Genomic DNA, 13064 nt, shown 5'->3' with positions numbered 1-13064 from the left:
GTTGACACAGAACACTTCTTGGCCAGCTAAACTCCTTATGCCACTGGTAGATCTGCCTGGAGATTTGTTATGACTGGCTTTCCACGTAACACAACAGCTTCACAGGCACCTGGTAGCAGCTGGTTAAAATACCCTACCGGCCTATCACAACGAACCTTTACACATCTAGTTGCCAGTGTTGTTCAAATCTATCTAGTGAGGATGCCCCTATGGTTACAGGTTCTACTCTGCCACAGGTTTTGGGGAAACACTTCAATACTAGGTTGATAACTCCTCTGATTACACATTTGTCTTTGCCCTCAAAGATGACAGATCCAAACAAAGCCCAAGTCCGGGACTACTGTCATTAGGATCTACTATGCCTGGTACCGTATTTACAACATTAACTGTAAGTGTAACTTGTCTTAGTGATGTTGCATGAGGTGAAAACAGGAAAGCCATTTTGAAGCGCCACCTGGCAGATTTGTGAAGCACAGCAAGGCTGCCCTGTTAAGATGACATGATCAGTACCATGGCCAACACCAGTCTTCTGTTACTTCCTTCTCCTCAAAAGAACAGCTTTACAATGTACAGATGTACTTATCATTATCCAGATAATAGTACTTGTTCAAAGACATGTTTCTGCATTTTTGGGAAAATGTTGCCTTTCTGGTTTCTTCACAGTGGTAACATGTTCTGAATCAACTGATGTCCAGTAATTTACAGGACAACATTTGTGTTACATCAAGTTTTTATTATCAACATTTGTTACAAATAGACATTTTCAAGTTCTTTGAGTCATATCAAAAGAGATAAATAGCTATATCCTATCCTGTATCTTTTTCAGTAGGCTCTTGTCAGCAGTATGGTACAGAATTTTTTGGAAGTACTAGATAACTTAGTAATAGTTGAAGTCCTATATGAGGCATACATTGTTGGTAGACAGGTGTAAAATACACATCTAGTTGCCTTGTCTTGCTCTCTGAAAACATCTTCTGAAAACAACTTCCGTTTTCCGACCAACTACTTGACAACTACTGTATTGGTTCCACTTATCATTGCAAATAATACCTCACAAACTACACACTACATGAGAGTGCTTCAAGATAAGGTTATAAACTGGATCTTGCTACTTTAATCATATCATTTACACAATCCAAATGTTTTGAACAAAAGTAACTTTGGAATTGTGTACTTTATTGCATGGATGTCCAACCTTCATTGAAATATTTTCATGTAGTTTGGCTTTGCAAATACTGGTACGTGATAAAACTCTGACATCCTAGATATTTTTTTATGAATACTTAACAGGTATAACATATCAGTTTCAATATAATATTATCAGCTACATCTGAGGCACTAAGATTGTTAACTGTTAGTTTCATTGACAAAGACATAGCTGATGTTCTCTGCTGAAGACAACAGATGGTAGTCCTGGATGTCCTGGTGCTCCAGCGGCCCCCTGTAGTGTGTCCACCCCAGCAGTTCTGCCATGGACAGGTTAGACTTCAGCAGGCTGGCAGACTGGGGCTGGCCCAGCTGACAGGGGCGCGACACCGCGCTGGTCTGGGGTCGGTCTGAGCCAGGGCAGCCTGAACAGTCACCACCAGGCACTGCAAGGCACAGGATGTGTATCTGGATCATACCAATAGAATATCTATCTGCAAGCAAACGCTGGACATTTCCCTCTATGATGTCAAGCCCAAAGGAACACATCTTGCAGTGCCACCTACCATGAAAAGGCAGCACTGCAGTCGGTGAAACTGCTGACCACACCCAAATAGAAAGAGATTGATTATCACTAAGTATACAGCGATTGTACATACATACATGCACACAAATACACACAAACATGTACACATACACATACACATACAAGGACACAGGGAAGACTGATATGCAGTGAGGATGAGTGAGTGATACACATACACACACATGCACTCCGACATGTACATACAAACACACATACAATTTTTTTAATGTATCCCTTACCAGGTCCAGAAAACACATGATGATGTCTTACCAGCACAGTCCAACAGGTCATGTGTGACACTGTCTGTGTCCTCATGTAGAGTGAAGAGATCCTTCAGGTCCTCTGCTGAGAACTGCACCTTACTGGAGCTCTTGGCATCCACCACCGCCCCACTCAGACCCTGTTTACTGATCTGTCGCTGGTAGATCTTCTCCTCTATGGTTCCTGTTAGAAAATAGAGAGTCATGTGTTCAACAAGTATGTTACCTGCGTCTAATTGGAGACCTCTGACAATCATGGATCACACAGAACATCATATCTGCAGTAACTACAAACCCTTCTTCCAAGAAAAGGTTCACTTAATAAATAAACATTGAATAGACCTATAGCAAAAGCACACATCATTTGTTCCAGGGGAGATGCCAAAAGTCTGAACTAAACTTAATTAGAAAAAAAGCCTTCCCTGGAGGCTGGACATATGTCTTAATGTTTGGGCTGAAATGGTCATTAAATGTCATATGAAACTTTGCTTCCATTTTTGTCTTCATAGGAATTATTTCTTTTGTGTGTTTGGGTAGCATGGTAATGCCTGCCCAAATCGACATTTATGTATACATGCAAATAAGGTAAACACAGTACGCTAGTTTGTTGCATATGGCCTGGTATTGATGCAAATAGCCCTGTAGACCTATTATAGTTCCCAAGTCTCTTTCATCCTCCCTGGTCAACGTTTAAAGCAATGTCCATTGCAGACAATCACTTTGGACACAACTAAATGAATCTATACACAGGATGTTCATCTTATATACATGTATGCTAAACATGATACTAGTACGTTTAGCTCCAGTAACATGGTACGCAAGAACTATGTGAAGCCAGAATAGATGAATAGATTAACAACAAGATACTCAAGAATCAACATACAACAAGAAAAATCTATGGTGAGTCCCTTCTTTGTGTTGGAACAAAGTTTAAACATTTGCAATAAACAACAAGTTATTTTACCAGTAGTGATGAGCCTGTAGATGTGTACGACCCTGGGCTGGCCGTCCCGCCACACACGTGCCATGGCCTGCAGGTCGTTAGCGGGGTTCCAGTCGATGTCGTACAGGACCAGGCGAGACGCTCCGATCAGGTTCAGCCCCACCCCACCAGCCTTGGTACTCAGGAGGAACACAAAGTCTCTATATAAACAACATACAGGGAGGGGAGAGATGAACCAAAGAGAGGAAATCAGAAGGAGCTGACTACCAGTTGTCCTAGAACTCCCTTTGTAGAATTTTTGTGTTTTTGACACATTTGACAACATGAGAAAGCAGATGTTTCCTTTATAAATAATCAACATTTGCACATTATTTCACTCCATTGAGATGCTGCCCTTTGTATTGAAACATGATCACCTCAACGAGGATGGCTCATAATTAAACTGTGGGTGGGTGTAAGTAGGGATAGAATCTCCTTACATTCTTTGGATGATGGCCGGCAGTTGTTACAAATGGGATGAACCTTAGTATCCAATCTTAGTTTTTGTTTTTAGTATACTGACAGTTAAAATAAAATTGATTCGTGTCTAAAAAGCATCCAGAGTGTTCTGTTGTGTTTTGTTCTTTCTTGTCCCTAAAATTAGTGTCAGTGAGTTTTACCAGTGAACATCCCACAAAACTCTTGCAATGCTCAGTATCTGAACTTAAAAGTAAGAATACCATCATCCTTACAATTGCTCGTATCACTGGTGAAATTGTAATTACAACATATCCTGACCTGCAGTACTTGTCGTTGAATCTCTCCACAATCTGTTGTCTCTTGCCAGTAGGTGTGCTCCCATCCAGCCTTAGATAACCATAACCTTGTGATTTACACAGCCCCTAGAATAAAGGAGAAAGCATTTCAGGACTGGAAAATGTTTAAGACATTCCAGAAATGAAGCTACGTGTCTGTTGGAAGAAGATTCAAGTAATTCACCAAGCTTTTCACTGATCATGGACTCCTTAATAGAGCTGAAAGTTTGTATTGATGTTCAAGTGTGGTGACACGTACCTGTACCATGTCTAAGGTCTGTGTGTAGTTGGACACCACCACAATCCTCTCTCTGGGTCCTTCTGAGTACAAGGACCCTAGTAGGTCAGCCAGGACCTGCAGCTTACCAGAATACTCTGGACTTGAACTGTTAGGGAACAAGCACAGATTACACAGTGTATGATTATGACTTGTAAATTCTCAAATAATCAATTAATTATTTAAAATCTAAATTTTGTGACGTGAAATTAATGAAAATATAATGAAAGTTTAACAGGACAGATTTAACAATGAAAATTAACGTGGGCTCCCATGCAATGAGTTGACCGGAAAAAATTCCATGCTGGAGACAGCCTTGGAAAGTATCCTGAAGAAAACAGGAGTACAATCAAACAATCAATCTATCAAACATCTACAAGCATCATCACAGATGCAGATCAGTTGTATACATTGTTCTCCATAAAGTTCTTGGCACAAAACTTCCAGTTGGCTCTTGTGACCCCAGTTCTCCAAGTGTACCAAAGACTTGGTGATTCTACTTTCCATGTTTAAAAAGACGTTTAAGTCTACTGAAGAAGCTGACCTGTTTGGATCATATCCCCTGGGAAAGAGTGATAGCACATCCTTGTAGATGGACTCTTCCACCTGGTCAAACCCAAACAGTTCATCTTCATCCTCCAGGAAACTGGGAGCCTTGTCTTCTGCCTGGAGTAGCAAACAGGGATGATTATTCCTCAAGAACCATTAAGAACATGAAAATTGAAATCAAGACTAGTTGATATGTCACGGTAGAGATCTGCAATCTGGCAGGACCTGTAATTTGGTCAGTAGTCACGTAACCTTTAACACGCTTCAAACATTTGGCTACTGTTTCTCTATTGGTCACAGGGTATGGCAGCAGGGAGGAAAGAAGGTCAGAAGACAGAACATTTCAACCCATTAAAACTCAGGATTCATGTGTGTATGTGTGTGTGTGTATGTGTGTGTGTGTGTGTATGTGTGTGTGTGTGTGTATGTGTGTGTGTGTGTATGTGTGTGTGTGTGTATGTATGTGTGTGTGTGTGTGTGTATGTGTGTGTGTGTGTGCGTGTGTGTATGTGTGTGTGTGTGTGTGTGTGTGTGTGTGTGTGTGTGTGTATGTGTGTGTGTGTGTATGTGTGTGTGTGTGTGTCGAGAGAGAGAGCGACTAGTAAGAGAGGAAGAGGATCTCAAGCAAACTGACCACCATACCTCTTTTGCAGCAGTGTAGATCAGGCAGGGATCATTGCACAGCTTTTTTAGGGCTGAGATACACATCAGGTGTAAACTGCCATCTGTGGGTCTGTACAAACAACATCAGAAAATCTATATCACACCAAGGTACATACATCCAGACTTGAACTACAGAATCTCTGCATAAGGACTAACTGGCTATTAGTAATTACAGACACTTCTTAATGAGCTAGGCATTTAAAACCCTGTCACCTGTCTACTTTGGTCAATTGAGTGGTCACTTTAGATAAAGAAAGCTGCAGTCTTTTGTAAGATGATCATACTAAAGATTGTTGTCTTGGATTCTTAAGTTTGCACAAGTTGGGAGTTTAAAAGACACCAATGTTATGAAACAGGTATTTAAAATTATGCCATACCTATTGCTGTAAAGAAAGGACTTGAGCACCCTGGAACAGAGCAGCTTCCTGTAGATGTCCAGCTGCAGGGGGGTGGGTCTGCAGAAGACAACAGCCTCCACCTTGGACGGGAGGTACTTGTTGTTGACGTCTTCTGTCCGCCGCAGCGTGAACTGGCCCGTGAGGCGAGACAGTTCTTCTGCACGTGTCGCGCCCAACGTTTTCTCTGCCTCTGTAGCACCGGGCTGATGGGATCTGAAATGGTGACAGCAATATCTCGATTTCAGATCTTTGCCTTAAATCAACATGGAAGTTATTTGATAGAAACCATGAATGAACCCTATGTGACACAGAGCAAGATTAGAGATTTGACAAAGTTTTATTAATGTTTGGGCTATGTTGCCAAATGTCGGCCAGGCATGAAAAAGGTAGGTCATATACTGAGTTTTTATACATCATCCCCCATTCCTTTTGTTCTTCCATAGTTCCCTAAGGCTGCCTTGGTATAGAGCTATACTTTGCTAATGAACAGACACCAATTCTTGAGAAGGTACATTTAACATGTTCCTACAGTAATAGCAACCACCCATAAATCATGTCCATGATGCTTTAAGATACAATATCATGCCACCAAATTATCTTCAAAAGAAAAGTAGTGGAAGGTCTTAAAACTGAGATAATGACCTGACAATTGGTTCCTCATACACCTTCCTGAAGGCCGTGATCGGCCCCAACACCCCGGGGTTACAGAAGTCTACAATGGAGTGGAGCTCCTGGAGGTCATTCTGGATGGGAGTACCTGCACAAACACAACAAAACATATGTAGGAACAGCGTGCAAAATACCCACTTGCACACTTGCACATTGCAACCACTTTTTGCTTGGTGCAACTTACTTCTAAACTCAGGTTGCACAGGGTGCAACTTAAATTTTGAGCCTCAGAACTCAATTTTGTTGTCAATTTACTTGGAAGAAATAAATAGACAGAGGCAGCTCCGTTTCATATCAGCCAAACATGCATGTATTGTACCTTTTTTCAGAAATTAGTGAATAGTAGGTGGTGCAACTTGAAATTCAGTTGTGCAACCTAGTATTTTGAAAACACACCAAAATATATGTAGGACACCAAAATATATGAAGGACACATTGCTCTATACTACCACTACCAAGGTAAGGAGCACTGTACTTAGTTGATTGATTCATGGACAGCATGAATTAATATCATCTTTAAGATTTTCCATTGAGTCAAGGAATAAGCATAAGGAAGAAGAAACGAAAATTCAGGCAGACCCCATCTACTTAACCTAAGTTCATTGTCAATTCAAGAACTAAGAAAACTAGTTGACAAAGGTGCATCTTTCAAGGTGTATGATTTTTCTAAAAAAAAACACAGGAATTTAGCATATGGGATACCAAGACAGCAAAGTACACTAAGTAAAATTTTGTTCCTCAATACACACAATACATTTTTTTCCAGAGAATATCACATGCAAGATGAAGAGATGTTGTTGGAAATAAAGGGAAAATTATACAACCTAGAACATGGCTATGATCAGTGAGGTACCTGTCAGCACAATCCTTCTCCTAGCTGATAGCCCTGAGATAGAGGAGGTGGTCTTGATGTTGGTATTCTTGAGCCGGTGGCCCTCGTCGCACACTATCAGGTCAAAGTTGATCTTCTCTATATCCCTGACATACCTGACCAGCATCTCATAGCTGATGATCATGACAGGGTAGAGGGGAGACCGGGCAAACTCATCAACTCTGCTGTCCTGGGGAAAGCAAAAATGTCACATGAATATGAGTACTAGTATCATTCTGCAAAGTTGAAGAATTACGTTGAAAATTCATTTTTCTCCAATCTCTGGCGCCGCCTCTACACATAGCCATAACATTGTCAGTTTGTCTTAAAATGTTGTACATATTCTATGTTTTTCATGTTTGTCTCTATGTCATATGGGCCTGAGAGCCTGAAATAAACAAATACTAAAATTGTAAAGCTGTCTTTTGCAGTAAGATGTTTTTTTTTCACTTTCTATACATAAAAAGAATTTACTTGATTGATTAATGGTTTCTGTCAATAGAACTGAAAAGAATCAGCAGTGTAAGACTAGGATAAGCAGAGAAAATATGTTACTGTACAGTAGTACTTTTACATGTAGTTAACATAAAAGAATACTTTATTCTTTGCCTCATTAATTTTAAAACACACAAACCTGCCCCACTGCATACACTTTGCAGCGCTCATTCCCCAGCCATTTCTTGAATTCTTTCACCCAGTTCTTGACAAGACTACCTGTAATTTAAAACAAGTCATCTACATGTAAGATCTCAAAAGAAGATGAAAAACATTGAAAAAAGAAGTTAATATAATATAATATGGAGGAAAATACACCCTTCTTCATTCTAAATACATCTTTATGTATCTTGATTATGCATTGTAATATAGCAATCCTACTGTACAATAATCCTAGAAAATCTCACCTGGAGTGACAATAAGAATCCTGTGCAGGACTGGCTTGCCCCCGTAAGGCCCCTGCTTCAGTAAGGTCCATATCAGGGTGATACACTGCAGAGTCTTACCCAGGCCCATGGAGTCAGCCAGGATAGCACCCAGGCCTGGATGGTCCCTGGGAGGCAAGGCAAAGGTGTTATTAGTTACCACATCCCCTTGAGTCTGAGTTAAGCCTCTGTCTATTAGCAGCCTGTGGCAGGGTCTGCAACATATATTTCTCTTGTCTACAATTCAGAGTAAGGATTGCCCCAGACCCCTATAATTCACAGGCATGCATGCTTACCACATGGCTTTGCTGTACTAAGATGCCCCTACGCTGTGAATAAATCCTGGTGAGAAGACTGCAAAGAGGCAGCCAGCTACAGTCAATCTTTCTAGCTTTTCAGTAACTAGGAAGTCAAGTTGTGAGTGAAAACATTTATGTCCTACCAGTCTACACTGATAAAATCACGCTTATAGCAGTCCACCCAACATCCAACCACCTGAGCCAACCTCCCCTGCAGGGAGGACCAGTTACGGCTCCAGACAGCAGTGTCTGCGTTATGTAGACTACTCCCTGTCCAGAAACAGTGTTGCTAACCACAGAACCACACATGTGCTACATTATCATTATGAACATTGTTCTGTTGGGACTACTAGTATCTGCCACTCACCTCATGCCCATGACACACAGGTACAGGAAGATGACCCCGTCTCTCTGGTGTGGCCTGAGGTGTCTGGACAGGTGAGGGTCCACTACAACGTCCACCAGGGGCTGACCGGCAGGGTTGTACTTCCACTGGTGAGCAGGGGAGGGGCGAGGCATCACCAGCACCCCCTCAGCTGTCAAGTGGCCACAGGGGTTATACTTCTAGCTATTGTGAAATTGAAGCTACACTCAAGTAGATGGCCAAGGGGGAAGGTCTGATGGCATGTCAATGAGCCTCCAAATACATTGTGCATAAATTAGCCAAAATCCTTAAGCAATTATGTACAAAATTCAGAGAAACATCATTTTGATTTATATATACAATGACAATAAAGCATGGAAATATGACTGAAATGTTATATCTTTCACTGGTAGTTTACTCTACATAACTTATAATGTACAGCGTATGTCTTTTACTCTTATCTAAGATAGATAATTCCTCTCTATATTACTATCTTTTGGTCCAGAATGTATGTTTTCAGTTTCTCACCTGTAGGGTCAAACCTTGGTGCAACAGTTTGCGGTGCACCGCCTCCCCCTGCTGATTTTCTCTGTGTTGCAGCCTGCTTGTCCTTCATGGGGTTAGTGAAAGGCTTGGGTTTAGGCTGCACCTTTGTAGGAGCAGGGTCGGGAGATGAAGAGCTTGCTATACTCTGGAAGCACTTTCCAGAATTCCAGTCTTCAAGGGAGATCTACAGAAACAAAGACAGACAAATATTAAAATGAAAGATGCAGATGTGGAAGGGCATGGATGATAAAATCAATCAACTGTTATTACAGACCATTGTTTAACTATGAAATCTCATACAAAGTATGACTTGTACAGCTTTGATCCACTTCTGTATGCTGTTGAGTGCTTCCTGCACAAGATGCTGCATTATTTAGACGAGGGCAGTAGCCATCTTTCAAAGATTCTTGGTTTCAATAACTCTTGGGCCACATAGCTTGGTGCATTTAATATCACTACAGCAAGGGGCTGGTAGTGGTGTGACACCACGATTAGTGGACTAGCACTGGTGTGTGTTCTGGTACCATGATACCCATTCCCAAATGCTGAGTGCTAAGCAGAGAAAGCAGCACGTACCATTTCTAATGTGTTTGGTATGACTCAGCCAAGGAGTAAACTCATGACCTGCGGAATGCAAGGTGAACACTCACTTGGCCACTGCCCTGGTCTACTTCTAATTTTAGGCAGGAAATAACCACCAGGGAGCAGACCAGAGCTGTACATGGCTGGATACCAGAGTACACGTATACCATATCTCACCTCATCATATATCTCCACCTCCTTCCCTCCCACCTTCAGTGTCTGTCCCTCAGTCATCTCAGACAGCTCTGTTGCCTTGTACCCACTCGCTCCACCGATCTTCTTCCCTTCCGTGTCTAACAGTTCTACCGATCTCTTGTGCACTACCAGTACTGCATCACCCTCCCATCTCTTGTGTTTCCTCCCTGACACCTTACACCACATGACATTATAGTACCGAGCCTGAACACTACCCTCTCCAGGGCCTGTACTATTGACAGAATTATGTTTGGGTTGTACGTGAACTAAAGGTTTTTGCGTTGAAAACTTTTGACCCAGAACAGGTCGTAACTGTTGTTTATGATTGTCCACATTTTGGCAGGAAGTCTGTGGTCGTACAGTGCCCTCTGGTTGGTTCTCATCCTCCTCTTCCCATTGGTCAAGGTGAGATAGAGCGAAGTTGGGAGTATTCTGTAGATCAGAACTATTGTGATTGATGGTTGGTTCGTTTCCATTGTGGTATGCTGGCTTGGGTGTTTCTAAAATGCTGAGGAGACGATGCTTGGGCTGAGACTTGGAAGATGCAGGCTGAGCTGCTGGTCCTCTTAACACAGGTGTTGTTTGAGATGCTTTAGTTGGTTCCTTTAGATACAGATTATAGAAACAAAAATTCACAACAAAATAGATCATGGGACTCTAGAACACTTTTACATGTTGTAGAAGACGAAAATAGTTCTCTAATCTCTTCAAATTGAGAGTTTAAGACTATCAGGCAAATCTGTAAGCTCCTATCATTCAGGTTAATCCTTGTTATGTGCCTGTGAAACAACATGCTGAAGGGCAGTTAACCAATCATGACTTAGAATCTGGAAAAAATTTCTTCCTAAAGAATCATAAAGATGTGAATCACAGAATAACGTTTCTTTCTGGTGAATGTGTGAACAAATAGACTCTTTCTCCCAAGCAACCTAAAATATTATAATCCATACCTGTTGTACCCATGGCTTGGTGACTTGTGGTGTAGCAAAGGGAGGGTTAAACCTCGGCCTCTTGGCAGCATGAAGCTGGGATGGGGCAGCTGATCGTCTCATGGTAGAATGGAAGGTTCACAAACTAATAAGGAGAAAGTCTTATTTAAGTAACGTTACAAATTACCAAAGTGTAAGAAATTAGAGGGGGGAGTAGGAACAGAAAAGTGGGGGTGGGGGGTTAGTAGCGCCAAACAGCCACGCCATTCGGCTGATCAGCCTTTTCTAGCGTAGTGGTTACGCTGCTGGGTTTGTAATCTGCCGACCTGGGTTCAATCCCGCGTGTTGGCATGTTTGTTTCTTTCTGTTCCTACTCGCCCCTTTGATTTCTTGGTTCCAAAACCGGGAATCGAACCCGGGCCTTGGTGGTGAGAGCACCAAATCCTAACCACTAGACCCAAGGACATATTAACCCTCTCAACAATATGAGCCATTATAGTGGCTTTCCCCACTCAACACGGTGAGCCACTATATTGGCTCAGCTTGAATTTCGGCGGGAAATTCAAACTATGAAGTGTACAATAGAACCATGTACCAGAATATACCAATCAGAAGGCTTGTAACTAAATAGGAATGACCAACCAGGAGGTGTGTAATACTTGTGCCCTGTTTCATGGACTTTGGAGGCAGGTTTTTGACTGCAGTTTTGTCAAGTTTTTTTAGTGAATTGAATAGATATCATCCAATTTGGTGGATGATTTTGTTGGAGGCTTGCAGGAGGAATGACAGGGAAATCTTTGGATGGCAGGAAGGCAAATATGCAGCTGATTTTATTGAAACAAAATGGGATGGTGTTTTTGCTTATTTTTCTGCATAAATCATTGCATGCTTTCTTTGTTTATGTTCTGACATGATGTCCAGAGGTCAGATCTGATAGGTCAGGACTAAAGAAACTTTCCTTGATACATTGATGCCTATTTCTTTATTTCAATGACATAATTTCACTCACTGATCAACGAGAAGGAGAAGCCAGAAAATAATTGGCTATCATTTCCCAGCATTTTATTAGCACTGGAATAGGCATTAGTATAGGGGCCGGGGAGGGGGGCTCATTTGTTGGGGGGTGAAAATTTGTATATAAACACGGAACATATGTAAAATTATGCTTTCAGATTTAGTTTTCAGTTATTTTAACAACATAAATGCATTGTATACATATTATTGAGTATTTCTGTAGAGTTTTATCATAATTGACAAGCATTTTTGCCCCTGGCCATCTCTGCCCCTTTTTTGAAACTCTTTTTTCAGGACTTTTGCAAATGTGTCTGAGTACTTTTTATGACAGTTGCTGTCCTCAGATAGATGGCAAAATACTAATTCTACTTTTAATGTTGAGTTCAACTTGTGAGCTTTCCAAAAATATATAGTTTTCCTAGTCTACTCTTTACATTAGAGCTACAAAAATAATAAACACAAAGTACCCGTTGAATACTGTAAAGTCTGGAATTATAGCTAGTGTTCTGGAATACATAAAAAAATTTCAGTGTTAAGAGGGTTAAACGTCCTTGCTAGACCATATGGGACAGTTGCACGTCAGACATACATTTTTCACATCTATGTGGTGAAGGGTAATTTCAAAATTCATGGACATTGTTATGCTGTTTTCGTCCTTGTCTTGCGTCTAATTTTCCGCTAGACCATGGCTAGACTAAAAAGACCCGGTTCTGAGACGTTTACCTTGCCCCCCTCCCCTAATTACACCTTAGGAGACTTATTGTATGACAACGTAGAAACACTTACCCGTAAAAAACTGTGATCCTTTCCTTTGTACAGTGTTTTAAAATTCTGATAGAACTCTTCTGCTCTGTATCGTCTGCAAATCAGTTTTTAGTTCAAACATACAAAAAACTTCAGGAAAGTCTTGCTCAAAATACCCGCCATTTTTAGATTATACCATTCTATTACTAGAGGGTGAAAGAAGAAAAATTCTCTGCTCTGCATTTTTACCACTACGTGTATTAAAAATCATATATTCTCTGCACAGTAATTATATGTTATTGCTATTATTAATAA

At 41.1% G+C, this 13064-nt stretch overlaps 1 protein-coding gene across 1 annotated transcript; it reads right to left on the bottom strand.

The window, feature by feature from the left end:
- Window positions 1–712: 712 nt before the first annotated feature.
- On the bottom strand, window positions 713–12978 carry LOC118412716 (DNA repair and recombination protein RAD54B-like). The gene is made up of 17 exons (XM_035815743.1): window positions 12792–12978; window positions 11013–11136; window positions 10045–10665; window positions 9268–9469; window positions 8743–8911; window positions 8059–8204; window positions 7791–7870; window positions 7139–7346; window positions 6259–6373; window positions 5596–5829; window positions 5198–5288; window positions 4551–4672; window positions 3989–4115; window positions 3713–3816; window positions 2957–3135; window positions 2003–2176; window positions 713–1592 (listed from the first exon to the last, which is right to left on the bottom strand). Exons 2-17 carry the CDS (start codon window positions 11112–11114, stop codon window positions 1348–1350), a joined length of 2919 nt encoding a protein of 972 aa, XP_035671636.1. The 5' UTR covers window positions 11115–11136; window positions 12792–12978; the 3' UTR covers window positions 713–1347.
- Window positions 12979–13064: the final 86 nt, after the last annotated feature.

The sequence above is a fragment of the Branchiostoma floridae genome, chromosome 3 (assembly GCF_000003815.2).
Source record: "Branchiostoma floridae strain S238N-H82 chromosome 3, Bfl_VNyyK, whole genome shotgun sequence".
In the NCBI taxonomy this organism is placed as follows: domain Eukaryota; kingdom Metazoa; phylum Chordata; class Leptocardii; order Amphioxiformes; family Branchiostomatidae; genus Branchiostoma; species Branchiostoma floridae.
This window is presented reverse-complemented; position numbering and strand designations above follow the sequence as displayed.

What these genes read in the sequence shown, in the direction of transcription:
- LOC118412716 (XM_035815743.1), bottom strand. Translation starts at nt 11,114, where the DNA reads ATGAGACGATCAGCTGCCCCATCCCAGCTTCATGCTGCCAAGAGGCCG. An exon ending in GAGAAGGATTGTGCTGACAG is followed by an intron (nt 6,374 to 7,138) that starts GTACCTCACTGA and finishes GTGTTTGTGCAG; the next exon opens with GTACTCCCATCCAGAATGAC. An exon ending in TCTACACTGCTGCAAAAGAG is followed by an intron (nt 4,673 to 5,197) that starts GTATGGTGGTCA and finishes TTGCTACTCCAG; the next exon opens with GCAGAAGACAAGGCTCCCAG.